This window comes from Mauremys reevesii, linkage group 3, assembly GCF_016161935.1.
Source record: "Mauremys reevesii isolate NIE-2019 linkage group 3, ASM1616193v1, whole genome shotgun sequence".
In the NCBI taxonomy this organism is placed as follows: domain Eukaryota; kingdom Metazoa; phylum Chordata; order Testudines; family Geoemydidae; genus Mauremys; species Mauremys reevesii.
The window spans coordinates 191,465,909-191,482,407 of NC_052625.1; the positions used below are offsets into that span (position 1 = coordinate 191,465,909).

The 16,499-nt window shown below is 46.2% G+C and overlaps 1 protein-coding gene across 1 annotated transcript; it reads right to left on the reverse strand.

Moving 5' to 3' along the window:
• Nucleotides 1–7,796: 7,796 nt before the first annotated feature.
• Nucleotides 7,797–15,454, reverse strand: SF3B6 (splicing factor 3b subunit 6). The gene is made up of 4 exons (XM_039533028.1): nucleotides 15,253–15,454; nucleotides 13,618–13,736; nucleotides 8,731–8,869; nucleotides 7,797–8,087 (listed from the first exon to the last, which is right to left on the reverse strand). Exons 1-4 carry the CDS (start codon nucleotides 15,280–15,282, stop codon nucleotides 7,998–8,000), a joined length of 378 nt encoding a protein of 125 aa, XP_039388962.1. The 5' UTR covers nucleotides 15,283–15,454; the 3' UTR covers nucleotides 7,797–7,997.
• Nucleotides 15,455–16,499: the final 1,045 nt, after the last annotated feature.

The window sequence follows — 16,499 nt, forward strand, 5'->3', positions numbered from 1 at the left end:
AGTGCTTAAAGAGAGCTGTAGCTAGAGAAATTCTGTTATGATTTGTAATCATGTAATTACAGTAGTGCCTTAGAGCCACCCATAGAAAGTTCTCTGAATGTCCAGAGGTTCCCTGCTTTTGCCACTTCTGCTTCTACAGGCTGGAGTCTCCGGCAGGTCCCTCTCTGCAGTTTTCCACTAAGGCCACATGGGGGGGAGACACCACTGGGCCCTAGTGCTCCCAGGGATGGATGGGTGTGGGGGGCGGGCGTGGGTGGGTGTAAGTTCTAGTATCTTCTAATACAGTTTTCTCTGCTTCTGCAGACAAGTGTCTTTTTGTTTGAGAGCTTGTAACAAAATATTTTGCACTAACAGCACCGTTGCAGCTAGGTGATACATTTATGGCACTGAGAAATATGCAAATTTTTCAGAAGCGTTCATTAACTCAGAGTGCATCCATTTTTGCGTGTCCATCTCAGGCTTTGTCTACACCACAGAGTTTTGTTGATGCAAGTTACGCCAACATTGAGCCACCACTTTAATTAAACCGCCGTTGAATGTCCACACTAGCTCCTTGTGGCGGCAGAGCGCATCCACACGAGCAGCTCTTGCAGTGACACAGAGAGCAGTGCACTGTGGGTAGCTATCCCGCTGTACAACTAGCCACAGGGTGCTTTGGGAAGGGTTTGCAATGCATCATGGGGGAGGTACAGCATCACATGATGCAGGTTTCTCAATCCCATTGTTCCATAGGCATCCTACTAGATTGCCAGCTGCTTTTCAACTGTAGTGTGTAGGGGAGGAGTGGGAGTGTGTCTGACATGGAGTGTGTGGGGGAGCAGGGAGAGACACAGAGTGTGTATGGGGGAGAGTACGTGAGAGACAGTGTATGGGTTGGCTAGGGTTACCAACTTTCTAATCGCACAAAACCAAACACCCCAACCCCGCCCCTACCCCAAGGCCCTGCCCCGTCCCACCCCTTCTCTGAGACCCCACCCGATTGCTCCATCCCTCTTCCCTCTGTCACATGCTGTCCCCACACCCTCACTCACTTTCACTGGCCTGGGGCAGAGGATTGGGTATAGGGCGGGATGAGGCTTCTGGCTGGGGGCGCAGGCGTTGGGATAGGGCCAGGGATGAGGGGTTTGGGTGCCGGATAGGGCTCCGGGCTGGGGCACAGCGGGGGGATATGGGCTTTGGGTGCGGGCTCCGGATGAGGCCAGAAATGAGGGGTTCAGGGTGTGGGAGAGGGTTCTGGGCTGGGGCTGAGGGGTTCAGAGTGTGGGAGGGGATGTGGCCTCCGGCTGGGGTGTGGCCTCTGGGATGGGGCCAGGGATGAGGGTTGTGGCATGAAGGAGGGGGCTCTGGGCTGGGGCAGGGGGTTGGTGTGCCGGGGGGGAGGGTTGTGAGCTCTGGGCTGGAGCTGAGGGGTGCAGCAAGGGGCTCAGGACTCTGGCAGGGTGTTGAGGATGTGCAGGTTCCAGGAGGGAGTTTGGGTGCAGGAGGGACTCCTAGGGTGCTGGGATGTGGAAGGGGATTGAGGGTCCCGGCAGCACTTACCACAGCTCCCAGGAAGCGGCTGCTAGGGCCCTGCAACCCCTGGGCACATGGGCAGGCAGCCAGTGAAGCTCCATGAGGTCCTCACACCTGCAGGCACCACCCCCACAGCTCCCATTGGTTGCGGTTCCCAGCCAATGGGAGCTGTGGAGCCAGCACTGGGAATAGGGGCAGCACACAGAGCCTCCCTGGCCGCCCATGTGCCTAGGGGCCACAAGGACCCGGCAGCCACTTCCGGGAGCCGCACGCAGCTAAGGTAGGCAGGGAGTCTGCCTTAGCCCTGCTGCGCCACTGACTGGACTTTTAACAGCCTGGTCGGGGGTGCCGACGAGAGCTGCCAGGGTCCCTTTTCGACAGGGTGCTCCGGTCGAAAACCAGATGCCTGGCACCTTTGTGTCGGCATGTTGTCTCTAAGTTCAGACAGCAGCAGAAAGCAACCAGTCCTGAGGCAGGGAGAGGGAGACACCACCCCTCACATCAGCCCCTGCTTCCCTTCCTGGCTCTGCACAGCACAGCAGTCCTGCACCTCCCACAGCCACCTGCCTGCTGCTGTGTCCCTAGTGCCAGAGAGAGCAGGATTCCACATTAATGATTTGCTCTTTGCTGTCAGAGCGGAGTGGCATGCTCAGCTGTCAGAATTCCCTGTAAGTTTGAAAGGGGAGGGGCACATGCCTGTATAGCCGTATGCAAGACAGCCGAGGTCAAAACAGTGGTTTTATTTTGTCGGCAAAACAGGAGAGTTTTGCCAACAAAAGCAGCATTGTAATATGTACACCTCCACTATTTTGTCGGCAAAAGCTGCTTTTGCCAGCAAAGCTTGGTAGGGTAGACAAGGGCTAAGACACCTTGTCTCTGATTTTCAGAGGTGAAGAAGACCCGTGTCCATAATTAACAGCCTGCAGGTAGCAATGGGTTACCAGATGCTATACTTCTAAGGATAATGGTATAATAGTTTAGCACCTCTAGGCTTGGCACTTCATAGCCCTGGCACCTCTGCGCTGCTGGCCAGCCGCTGCCACTCTCCAGCCATCCAAGCAGTGCTTCATTTGTGCCAGGGCTTGTGACACCTCTTCCATTTCAAATTAAGCACAAAGTCTAGTGAAAGACAGTTAAGCAGAAAAGTATTCCTGAGACAATGAGAATGAGAAAAATCCTGGGGAGTAAGATCTCTCTGTTCCTGAGACACCAAACAGACACAGCACACTTCAGGCTTGTCCGGGGGTACTACTTGTTGCTGGACACTGATCAGATTAAACCAGCTGGAAAGAAGCAAAACCAACCTAACTTGACCTCAGCAGTCAAGACCAGAGAGGAGGATGAGGGGACAAAGGATCCTATTATTATTATTGTATATATGGAGATATATCTATCTCCTAGAACTGGAAGGGACCTTGAAAGGTCATCGAGTCCAGTCCCCTGCCTTCACTAGCAGGACCGAGTACTGTCCCTGACAGGTTTTTTGGGTTTTTTTTCCCCCAGATCCCTAAATGGCCCCCACAAGGATTGAACTCACAACCCTGGGTTTAGCAGGCCAATGCTCAAACCAAATACAGGCTCCTTGCAGAAGGTGAGACAGCACCCTATATGTTTGTGACATCATTGAGCACACTGAAAGTACCCCAAAATCTTGATCACAGCCACCAATGACTTCCAAGCTGGGAGAGAAAGAAACTGAGTATAAACTTCCTTTGCTGTATGCTGTGTTGTCATAGCGGTGTCATCCCTGCATATTAGAGAGATGGTGGGTGAGGTAATATCTTTTACTGGACCAACTTCCACTGATGAGAGAGACAAGCTTTTGAGCTTACACAGAGCTCTAATTCAAGTTTGGGAAACTTACTCAGCCCTGGTCTACTCTACAGAATTACTTCGGTATAACTAAGTCGCTCAGGAGTGTGAATCCACACCCCTGTGCGATGTTATACTGAGTAGTATACATAGCCAGCACTATGTCAATGGGGAGCTTCTCCCACCAACATAGCTACTGCCTCTCACGGAGGTGAATTAACTAAGCCAATGGGAGAGCTCTTCATTAAAGTGCTACAGCGGCTGATGCCGTGTGTTTAAGTGTAGAGCTGCCCTCACAGCGTCACTGCTAAATACAAGATGAAACAGTAAATACGTATTTCCAGGGACCCCGCAAAGTGAAGTGGCCCATTAACACCCATCCAGTCACAGGGAGGAGAGGATGAGAGTGGTGGGAGGTGGAAAAGGCAGCTGGATAGGGGTGGTATTAGTCTCTCTAAAAATCATGAACTAAATAGCAACACTGGATTTATGGCTTATTACAACCATCTATAACCCACTAACAATCCCCTCTCTGACTGGAAGAGTGTTAATGAGCCACTTTACCTTGAATGGGCCCTTGAAATGTGGTGGTACCTTTTAGCCCTGTTATTAGAGCACTCACTTGGCGTGTTGGAGACCCAGGTTCAAACCGCATCCCCTGCCTGCTGGGGAGAAAGGATTTGAACTGGGGGTCTGCCATGAGAATGCTCTAACCACTGAGCTATGGGGTATTCTGATGTGGGGATTCCCTCAGTCTCTCCTGCAGAAGCTGGTCCACTGTGGATAAATACGTATCTAGTCATGGGGCCAGAGAGCAGGTGCGAGAATGACTATACGGCCTGGTGGTTAGAACACTCATGTGGGAGTGCCAGAGTCTAGTCTAGCTCCAAGCCCATTTTTGTTTGTTAGGATTATTTCACCTGATGCCATACTTCTAAGGAAGTCTAGATACTGGTGTAATAGTTTAGTCAGTGCTTAATTTGTACCAGGGCTGAGCCCTGGAACCTCCGTGACTATTTCATTACTTTGGAACAGCTTTGACAGGAGAAAACGAGGGAGCTCCAGCCCAGATTTAGGCACCAATCTCTTTAAGGGGGCAGGGCTTAGCACACACCCCTCTGGTCAGCATCTCCCATTGGCTAGTTTAGGCAGCTTCCTTTCTAGTAATCTACCTCTTGTGGATCCCATTCTTAGGTGCTTAGCAGTCTCCAGTCATTGAATAGGGAGCTAGGTACCTAACTCAGGCTTTGTGGATCCCGTTGTTGTTCCAGTGATTTTCCACATGTCGCAATGCCTAAGCACTTCTGTGGATCCACGACCTAGCATCTTCCAGCCTTTGCTAGGATTTTTATCAGTTAAAACTGTGCCTGTCAGGCTTTATGACCTGAATATATTCTCTCAACCTCACTGGGCAGCTCCTCAAACCTGCACTTCTTACTGACATCAATAAGAGCAGAGGCTGTTCAGGACCTTCCACTATCAAGTCTTCAAAGAACTTCCTTAGATCTCTTGTTACAGCTGGTTGAGGAAGCTCTCTCATGAGCCACCCTTTCTCCCTTTAGTGGAAACACATTTTTTTCATAACAATTTGATTAAAAAAATATCGGAAGGTAAGACTAGCTGTGCTTTGGATACTTAGGGAAATTAAGTCTTTAACAAAATGTAATCCAGCATTCTAATCTTTGCCTGGTGGCTCTTTATTCAACTGCAAAATGTGTTAATTTATTTAATTGTGTCATTTATCAACACAGCACATAATTACTACTACTATATAATGGATTGGAAAGAAATACCATGGTTGCCTGTGTAATCAGATATGCTCTTATATTACTTATTTCTAAGCACTTTATAGATGAAATTATGCCTGCAAGGTTGTTTTTCTATGTCCTACTTCCTGAAAATTAAGCAGAAAGGAAATGCAGATAACACAAATGTAGACTGCAAGGCTGGTAACATCTGCCTTATGAGTTACCCCCTCTGCTATGCCTATAACTGAACTCATTTCCCTGTCCTTTGATATTACATTTCAAACAAAATCTTGAGCAGACCTCATCAAAATAATCCTCTGGGCATTTGATTTCCATTCCTTCTGTCTTGCAGGTACAAATGATTTCATTTTTACATGTACAGAGACATTGAAAACCCTGAACAGGCACTAAAAGAAAAAGTCGTATGATATGGAATATTTAATGAAAGGAAGCAGCAAAGCTATCATAGAAATCAAAAAAGCTGCTGGTTTTAAGAGTTCACTGAAAGAATTTTCATTAATCTTATTACCCTACAGAATTGCTTTAAAACATTTTCTTAAACACCACCAAGCTTTCATCAGACTCTGCAATGCAAGCAAAAGAATTCTTATTGACAGAGGAAATGTGATATTTGCATACTATTCAAAATAAGCAAAACTGAAAGATGAAGTGGCTCCAAATGCCAATACTTCACTAAATTAGTAAGGGCACAAGCCAGCACGGTGCTGCGTTCCTTCAGCACCTTACAGCCAAAAGGGCTGGGGACACTCGGCACCTTGTCTAGGCCCTCATCCTGCAGTTCTCTCGAAGCTCAAGGATAGCTGAAGGTAATAAATTTGGCTCTACTATCAACCCAATTTCACCCTAAATTACTCTATCTGAAATTTCACCCAGCAACAGCATAGGATTTCCATGGAAAGTTTAAGGTAAATCAGCCAAGATACTGGGGTTGGAGGAGAAGAGGAACTCACTTCTGAAACATCTTCTAAAAATCACAAAAGGAGTTAGCCTAAGAACCCAATTTATTTTAATCTGTTGGGCTTGGTGAAGACTTCTGGCCTTTGAGTGGATTTAGGACAGAATTCGTTAACGCTGAACACATTAAGTGTGCACAACTTTGGTGCATATGGCTGTGATGGGGGAAGAATAGGCAGGAAGCCACAGGGTGAGCAAGACAACAGCTGGCCAACGTAAAAATGTACAAGAGCCACAAAGGACATCTAGTCTGAGGCCTCAGAGAGAGGGGCAGAGGAGCTACATCAGACTCTCCTACAGATCAAGGAATTAGAAATAGGAGACAGTCTTTCAACTCTACATTGGCGGCTCATATTCTGGCAAGGTATGACAGAAAATTACTCTCTGATCACTGCTCAAATGGTCTACCTACAATTCATCTGGTAGTTAAGCGATCACATTGAAGTATCATAACTGGCACCCTTTGCGGTAATCAAAGCAGAAGCATCAAAGACTGAACGGGCCTTGCAAAAACCCTACTCTATGGAAGGCTGTTCTGTGACTCAGCAGGTCAACATTGGAGACCAAATCTGTCAATCTAGCCCCTTACCTGGGCACGGAAGTAGGTGTATTTTTGTGTGTGTATATACATAACATGCACAATTACACACAGATGTCAACATTTAAGGTAGTATGGGAGGTAGGCATACAGATACCATCATGATGAGGACTATGTGAGATCTTACCCAAATTTTAATCATTAGTTTGATGTTTATACTCATATTTTAATCCCTGCAACATGTTAAAGAGAAAAGTAAATTATCAGTAAATTAACATGGCATATAGGAAGGTTTGCAAAACTTGTACACAAGCAATTTTTAGGTAAACAAATGTTAGTTTTATTCCCTCAAACAAGAGCAAGTAAGCAAATTTTGAGCATTGGCTAGTAAATGTTACGTTTAAATACTCATTTATGTTGATTCACCACCCTAAAGGATCTTTGTCTATATTACATTAACATTTACATTTGGCAAAACATGTCTTTAAATGTATCAGCATCTATAAGCCAAAACAGTCTCAAGTTATTTATTAACACCCCCCCTACCAAGACCTGCTTCAATACAGTACCTCAGCTTTCCACCCTGCACCCTCCTTTTAGCCAGTCACTGGCAACAAGATGACTTCTTAGAAAACCATCTACTAGACAGTTGGATATATATTTAGGGGCAATTCATGTTTATGACTCGTAATCCAGACCTCTATTTACTGCCACCAGTCTAAGGGAAGAGCTACACAAGACAGAGAAAATTTTGTTTAATATAAGAAGCAACCTTATAACAAACACAAGTTCCCTATAACAAAAAGGATAGGTTGATTCAAACATTCCCATAGGGAGAAAAATAGTAACTTAGATATAATAGCACAAATGTTTGATAAGTGTCAAAATATACTGAACCCTTTTCTACACAAAAATTGTGGGGTTTTTCCCCCCATTTATTTATGGTGCCTGATTTTTATACATATATAGGATGAAATTCACTCTTATGCAGAGAGTCCACACAAGGCAACTTTCCCTAAAAACGGAAGCTAAGTGGTGCACAGAGTCTAGTACAAGCTATCTAGGGTGAGGACTGTCACCAGGACTGAATCAAAAACTTGGTCATATTACTGGAAACAGACACTACAGTTATGCAGCAATGACGAGGTCTCCTTGCTATCTAGGAAAAGTGTATCCACTTAATGGAATTACTAAAATTTAAGTAATTTAGACCAAATCCAAAAGTGCACTACATTTATTTAGTAAAATTCCAAATGTAAAATATCAAAGCTTCAAAATGAATAGTCTATGCAGGAGGCATAGAAGTAAAAGGGTCAAATGAAAATAATCAGACTTGATTAACAGTCCTTATGAGGTTCAGTCCGAAAACACTGTGGCAAGAGTTAAAATAATCTTTCAGAAAGAGCTCATCTTTATTTTGGTGGGTCTGTGTTTATTCCGTATTTCTCCTTGAGAAGTTTCAGCTGCTCTTCTTTCTTCTTTGTGTCCATCTTTTGGAATGCCTGTAATAAAATCAACAAACTACATTAGAGAAGAATATTCTTAATTTATCTCTTACTGAGTTTTTAATAAGGCATATTAGTTACACTTATTAGGAGACAAGACTACAGTTAACACAAGTTACCGTGTCATTACGATAGTCTTCAAATAAGATACTGAAAAATACCATGATTTTAGGGTAAATGAAAATAATTCTTGTCACGACACTGTACAGCACAATTCTTCAATACCGGATAGTGCCCCAAGAAAATGTGGCCTAGAGATCTAGATGCTTGTCATTGGGCAGAGAAACAGTGTCAGAGCTCAGAGATCATTTCTTCTAACCAAGATCTTGTCTCCTTTGGCAGGGACCCCAAAACTAAGCCTACTGGAAGCAATGCTGCAATCTGCTCTTTACAGCCCACCTTGCTTCCCCCAGTCCAGTCCAATAAGTGTGTTCTTTGCACAAAAAAGAATCAAAGACGCTAAAATGAAACCCTGTCAGCTCATATAGACCATCCCCCCATCCAAGTTCAGCATTGTTCTCTAAAATATTTAAATCAATAGCTGCAATAAATCCAAATAATTTTCATTTTAGACTAGGATGAAAAATTGATAATTATTAAATATGTGGTATGCTATTTTAGAAAAAACAAGTGTACTTGCCCTGTTTGCATTGTAGTACAAGACAACAAGGTATCTGTTGCACACATTGAATCCTGACAGATGATCACAAGCATTCTTGGCATCAAAGATGTCTTCATAAACTACATATGCTGTTCCTCTAGTCTCTGGAGTGTTTCCACTGCAACGTAAGGCCAGTTTTAATATTAAAACAATATGAATATAAAATAATTCCAACAACAATTAGCAGTGACAGCACAGATTACGTTAACTAATACAACTTTAATAAAAACCAAGATTTCTAATGACTTTTTCTAGACTTGAGATACATCCTTGCTTTCCATACCAATCTTCGTTTATTATTATTTCTGGCTCTAATTTTGGAAAAAGTGTGACAGCAGCAACTAGTATCATAGTACAGGGGTCGGCAACCTTTCAGAAGTGGTGTGCCGAGTCTTCATTTATTCACTCTAATTTAAGGTTTCGCATGCTAGTAATATATTTTAATGTTTTTAGAAGGTCTCACTCTATAAGTCTATATATTATATAACTAAACTAGTGTTGTACTGTAAAATAAACAAGGTTTTCAAAATGTTTAAGAAGCTTCAATTAAATTAAAATGTGATCTTACACTGCCGGCCCGCTCAGCCCGCTGCTGGTCTGGGCTTCTGTTCACCTAGGCCAGGGCGCGCTGAGCAGGGCTGCGGACAGGACCCCGGCTGGCAAGGTTCCAGCAGCCAGAACCCCAGAGCGGCAGCGGGCTGTGTGGGGCCAGCAGTCGGGACCCCAGACCACTACCCACTGATGCTCAGGGGTTCAATCCTCCAGCTCCTGCCAGCAAGGATCCTGGCTGCCGTACCCGCTCAGCCCGCTGCCGGTCTGGGGTCCCACCCCTGCCCACATACAGTGGGTACCTACCTTCTCCCTGATTCTGGCCCATTCTCTTCCTCTCTCTGCACTGAGCTGAGGGTGGGAGTGCACTGAGCACAGGGCTGGGGGTGAAGGGTCTGGCCAGGAGCTAGAATGAGGGAGGGGGCTCAGGGTTGGGGCAGGAGGTTTGGGTGTGGGGGCACTTACCTGGGCAGCTCCCATTTGGTGCGAGGGGTGCAGGTGGGAATGTGTGTGTGTGTGTGGGGGGGGGAATGCAGGAGCTCCTATTTGGTGCTGAGGGTGCGGATGTGGGGTGTGTGCACATGGGGTGTGGGGGGGGCTGGGCATGTGGGGGGTGCAAGAGTCAGGGCAGAGGGCTGGGGGCATGTGAGGGGGGTGCAGGTGTTAGGGTGGTGGGGCTGAGTATGAGTGGGGGTGCCAGAGTCAGGGCTGGGATCATGGGGGCAGGGATGAAGGAGTCAAGCAGAAGGCTGGATGTGTATGAGGTGGGTACAGGGCTCAGGGCATGGGCCTGGGGTGCGTGCAGGGCTGAGGGCTGGGTGTATGGGGGGGTGTCAGGGCTGGGTGTGTGGGGGGGGCAGGGGTTCCCCTATTCCACCCCCCCTTCCCCAAGGCCCTGCCCCCGTTTCTTCTCTGCAGACCCCGGGACTCCCACGCCTCATACAACCCCCCCTGCTCCCTGACTGCCCCCTCCAGAGACTCCCCCCGCCCGGGATCCAGAGGAGGGGGGAAGGCCGGGGAGGGGTTGGTAGCTTGCTGTGCTTGGTTGGGCACTCCGGCCCGGGAGCAGAGACCCTATGGCTTGCCGCGCTGGAAGAGTTGGGCCATTTGGCAGGGTGTGCCTGGACACATCCCGTGCGCATGCCTATGCTTCTGCTCCCCTGCCCCCACGGGGAGGGGATGGGAGGGGGAGAGAGGAGAGAGAGGAGCAGGCCGGTCAGGATTTTTAATAGCATGCTGCCTGCCGGAGCAGCGTGCCATTAAAAATCGGCTCACATGCCAACTTTGGCACACGTGCCATAGGTTGCCAACCCGTGGCATAGTATTACATTCCAAGGTCAATTCATCTCCTCTCTAAGAATGATTACGAAAGCCTTTGCCATGCATTATGGCTGTGTCATTCTTGGAAAGCCTGAAAACTGTTACATCAGTAAACTGCTTAAGAGCTCAATCTTGTAATGTCAAACAAAATGTTTAAAGCTGGAGTATCATGTGTTATACCACTCCAAGATACCAGGAACCTAGATGGATTGCTATTTCAGCATATCACACACATAGACACAGAGTATGTCTACACTGCAATTTAAAACCCACAGCTGGCCTGTGTTAGCTGACTCGGGCTAGGGGACTGTTTAATTGTGGTGTAGACATTCTAGTCCGATCCCAAACGTCTACACCACAATTAAACGGCCCTTTACCCTGAGCCTGAATTATCTCACATGCAGCCGTGGGTTTTTAATTGCAGCATAAACCCAAAGAAAGCTACATTGGAACAATAGTGCCTCAACCTCAAAAACTGTGCTGATAGTAGATACCAGAGCTTAATGTTGCCTTTCTGTTATCTTATTTGTATTGAATTGAAACAAAACCAGGTCTCAGTACACAAACAATGAATCAATTAGTGTTTTGCACACATTTCTTCCAAGATGAAATCCTTCACTTAAAACCAAGCATAAATAAAGGAAAAACCTTCATGTTTATTCAGTATCCTAATAACTAGCAGCTAGACCAGTTTATGCTGTGATGCGTTGGACCTGATAAATTAAGCAAGGTCTGGGTCACTTAGTATTTACGTGTTCATTGGAGATCTTCCACCCATCAGCACAGGAATTATGCTGGTGACCAGATAAATGATACACTTCCCTGACTGAATGATTACGAAGTTTACTCATAACTATATTCACTCTAGCTTTCCTTTGTTCAATGCAATCTCACTATTCCTACTTATACCCTTTTGGGTCATCCTAAATAATAATTCTCCTTCTTTGTCTACAAGTGCTAGAAGGACAGGAAATTTTACTTGTCTAGCCATGCTACACATTTAATTCTTTTACTCCTTCCTCAACTCAGTCCATACAGTGCTGCCCTAATCATTTTTGGTAATCTTTCCTGAACTTCTTTTAATATGTCAACAGTTTTCTGATATTGAGATAGCTAGAACTGTATGCTGTTGTCTAGTTATATCAACTCTATTTTCAGGATGTAGTAGGAGGCCTGCCATTTATGCAGTCTGATGGTTGAGAACATTATGCCTCGCTAATTTGCTGTCTAGTATCCAACGTATCTAAGTCCTGTTAACATAAGAACAGCCATTCTGGGTCAGACTAATCGTCGATCTAGTCCAGTATCCCATCTTCCAATACTGGCCAGTGCCAGAGGCTTCAGAAGGAGAGAACAGAACAGGACAATGTATCAAGTGATCCATCCCTTGTCATCCAGTCCCAGCTTCTAACAGTCAGAGGTTCAGGCACACCCAGAGTATGGGGTTGTATCCCTGACCACCTTGGCTAACAGCCATTGATGGACCTAATCTCCATGAATTTCTCTCATTCCTTTTTGCACCCACTTATATTTTGGCCTTCATAGCATCCCATGGCAACGAGTTCCACAGGTTGACTGTGTTGTGTGAAGAAGTACTTCCTTATATTTGTTTTAAACCTGCTGCCTATTAATTTCATTGGGTGGCTGTGATTCATTTGTTATGTGAACGGGTAAATAACACTTCCTTATTCACTTTCTCCACACAATTTATGACCTCTAACATATCCCCCCTTAGTCATTTCTTTTCTAACCTGAACATTCCCAATCTTTTTAATCTCCCCTCACACTGAAGCTGTTCCATACCCCTAATCATTTTGGTTGGTGTTCTCTGCACCTTTTCCAATTCTATTGTATCTTTTTTTGAGATGGGCAACCAGAACTGCATGCAGTAGTCAAGGTCTAGGTGTACAATGGATTTATATAGTGGCATTATGATATTCACTGTCTTACTATCTATCCCATTCCTAATGGTTCTCAACATTGTAAGCTTTTTTGACTGTTGCTGCACACTGAGCAGATGTTTTCAGAGAACTATCCATGACGACTCCAAGATCTCTTTCTTGAGTGGTAACTGCTAATTTAGACCTCATTATTTTGTACATATAGTTGGTATTGTTTTCCAATGTGCATTACTTTACATTTATCAACACTGAATTTCATCTGCCATTTTGTTGCCTGGTCACTCAGTTTTATGAGATCCCTTTGTAACTCTTTGCAGTCAGTTTATATTATTTAGTCTCCATTGGAATTATCATTCCAAATTCAGTACAGTTTACACTGCACTGATGCATTTCACATCTATCTATTCTCTTTGTTTAAGTGATTAGACTGTGCTATCTTACGGAGAAAACAGACTACAATATTTATAGCTCAGCCCGTTTGACTTCAAAGGCAGCTCTGTGATTCACTTAAGGAGAACCTTAAAGTTCCACAAAGCCAAGACTGTTAGATCAACAGCATTTACTGTAATATTGTAAACTCCCATTAGGTAGGAGGATCTGTTTTCTCCAAAATAACTCTTTAAAATATTTAAAGTGAAAACTAGCCATGAACTTTGTTCACATTGACCTCTGTCTTTGATACACTTAAACCGTGAACCAAATTTGTTCAAAAGCCACTAGGAAAAATAGCAGCTCATATTCCGTGAATGTTTTTATTACATGTTTTTACTGAGTACTAACAAAAATGAAATGCACTATGTACGAGTTCTTCACTAGACTGTTGGTTTGTCTAGGAGAGAGAAACAGAGTCACATGGTTTATTTCACCTCCCACTGCACAATCCCATATCATTTTCCCCTACTTGTCAACTTTTATCTGCTATGAATATACTTTAAAGAGACTCCAGTATGCTTACAGCTAAAATCAAAACAGAGGAGTTCAGCATCATATTTCTGCAGAAAACAATTTCCTGCTGCTCACACTGATGGATATTTGGAACACTTCCTACAATTGTACCCAATACTTACTGCTACATTTTTGTAATCAAAAGACTTACACTCTGATTTGCCGAATAGGTCCATATTTTCCAAAAATATCATACATTTCCTCAGCTGTGATTTTGTATGGTAGGTTTCTGATATATAAAATCCGATTGACTTCAGGAGGCAGCCGAATCTAAAATAGAGACCACAGTTACATTTAGAATGCTCACTTCCAGAACTAACGCATTGAATGTAAATATCTCCCAGTTACCACACGCCTTCTTTGTCACAGACCCTTTTGTGACCACACAACATCCATTAACAATGACAGCACTTGCTGGCATGGAAAAACATTAGGAAATAATTTGAGGTATCTACAGCTCTATAGTCTATAAGTAGATGAACAGAGTATAAGTTCAGAAGGGACCACCTGGAACATCTAGTCTGATTTCCCGCAAAACACAGGTCATAGAACTTCCCCAAGTTATGCCTGTTTGAACTACACCATCTCTTTTAGGAAAACATCCAATCTTGATTTGAAAACTGCTAGTGATAGAGAAGCCACCACAATCTTTGGTAAATTGTTCCAGCATTGAACCCTCTCTGATAAAAATGTACGCCTTTTTTCAAGCCTGAGGGCAGGTCTACACTACCACCTATGTTTATATAATTAATGTTGCTTAGGGGTGTGAAAAATCCACCCCACCCCGAGTGACACAAGGTATACCAACCTAAACGTCAATGTGGAAAGCACTTGCGGAGGTGGAGTAATTATGCAGATGGAAGAGCTCTCTCCTGTCAACACAGAGCATCTCCACCAGATGCGCTGCATCGGTGCAGCTGTGCTAATGTATCACTTCTAACATAGACTAGCCCTGAATTTGGCTAGCTTAAGAAGCAGTGGTTGGAAAGTTGATTTCCTTTTGCTTGTTACACTGAAGGCCCTATTATCAAATATTTGTTCCCCTTACGGGTGCTTGCACTCTGTAGCTCAAGTCACCCCTTAACTTTGTCTTCGTTATGGTTAATAGAGTGTGCTCCTTGAGTTGATCACTATACAGAACATTTTTCAACCCTTTAATCATTTGCATTGATCTTCCCAAACGTAAAAAATTTCCAGTTATGACGATCTGCCCTGGGGATTTTGAGGAGTCATTTAAAGTCTCTGTGGACGTATCGGAGCAATAATACCTCTCAGCTAGGTAGTTATTAGGCTGTCTCAGCGGAGCGTCACAGGACGCAATACCGGGGTAACCGGTAACAATCTGTGACAAGCAGGTCGGACTAGACCATCTAACGGTCCCCCCAAGCCCCCGGACACGGCTGTGACGTGCTTTGGCGGCACAGGGTTACACGGTGCGAAGCGTTACACGGTCGCCACAGACCTGGTGCAGCCAGATGCCCCACAACGCGCCTCCGGGATCGGGGCCGGGGCCGGATCCTGGGGGCCTGCTCGGAGCGCGGAACAAGCCCCCGGCTCAGCCGAGGCGCCCCGAACCCGACACCCCCCCCCCCGCAGCCGCCGCGTGAGCCTGTCGTCCCTGGGGCTGGGGCGGCCGCAGGCCCGTTAGCGGCCCCATCTCCTGCCCGGGGCCGCGCTGCGGTGGGAGGCGGCGGCGGCTGAGGAGGAGGAGGGAGGCGCGGCCGGAACAGCCCGGGGGGGGAGGGGGCAGCCGCGTTTCCCCCGCGGCGGCGGCGGCGCTACTCACGTTGGCTCGCTTGGCCGCTTGCATCGCCATGGCGCCGGGCGGGTTCGGGGTCTTCTCCTAGCAGGGAAACAACGGGAGCGGCTCCGGCTCCCTCCGCAACAGGCAGGCCCGGATGCTATCCCAGCCTGCACCGCGGGCGCGCAGGAAGTGACGCACAGCAACCGGGTGGGGAGGAAAGACGCCGGGGTGACGACACGTTTAGCGGCGGCGGGGCGGGGCTTTGTCCTGGCTGGTGGCGTTGGGATCAGGGCTGGGAAGCTCCTGGTTTGCGCAGCGCTTCCTGCCCTTCCAGGGCTTTCCGCGCATGCGTGCTGCCGCCGTTACTCCGCGCAGCTTCAGCGCCGGGCAGAACGGTCCCAAGGGCGTTTTCCCCGCAGTGAAAGAAAAACCACCGTCCCCTGCCTCCCCCGTGTCTGCCGCCATGGCCCTGACACCCTCCCCCTCCTCCTCTGCCCGCTGGCGCCTCACCAGGGTGCAGTCTGGCTGCAGTATAGCAGGGCTGCTGCCTATACAGCTAGTGGTGGGAACATAATCTGCTACGCTTCATGGATTGGTACAGCAACGCCTCCCTTAACGTTGTAGTTATGTTCCTGAAAAATGTGACTTTAAGCGAAATGATGTTAAGCGAATCCAATTTCCCCATAAGAATTAATATAAATGGGGGGCGGGGTTAGGTTCCAGGGAAATTTTTTTCACCAGACAAAAGACTATATTGTTGCCGGCACAGAGGCCCGAGGACAGCAACAGTGGTTCGTTGCCCAGTGTGCTTTGCTCCAATAAACACACCAAGGTGGAGAAGCAGACAAAGTTTATTTGAGCCCAAATAAGGTGCAAGGGAGACATAGCAATCTCAAATCCTGCGCACAGATACAAGCCATTTTCCCCTTCTTATACATGATTTCAGCTAAGCATTCCCATCATCCCCACACTCCTCCCCCTTACCCCCTCCTTCCCCCCTCCCGTCTATTTTTCTATAGCAAATACATCATACTTGGCAACAATCACTTTAGCTCGTTAGTAACTCTTCTGTGAACAGTTATCTTGTTTTATTTCTTTGATCTGTTATTTTGCCACAGGTGTTGTAACTGATAACCATTCTCTGTTGCCGGCCTGTTAGGTCGATTAAAGTTCAAACATAAACATGGAAGCGCTTTGGTCAGACATGGAGTGACTTTAGTTCATTTAGGCCTACTACAGGAAGGCTTTATTGACACTTATGGTTTTCCACCCTCCTGAGTTACCTAGAG

Bases quoted from the DNA above. Each gene is read 5' to 3' on its own strand.
- SF3B6 (XM_039533028.1), bottom strand. From the start codon at position 15,282: ATGGCGATGCAAGCGGCCAAGCGAGCCAAC. The intron at 8,870-13,617 runs GTAAGTCTTTTG...CTTACGTTGCAG, and splicing joins CCTATTCGGCAAATCAGAGT to TGGAAACACTCCAGAGACTA. The intron at 8,088-8,730 runs GCAAGTACACTT...ATTTTATTACAG, and splicing joins TGTACTACAATGCAAACAGG to GCATTCCAAAAGATGGACAC.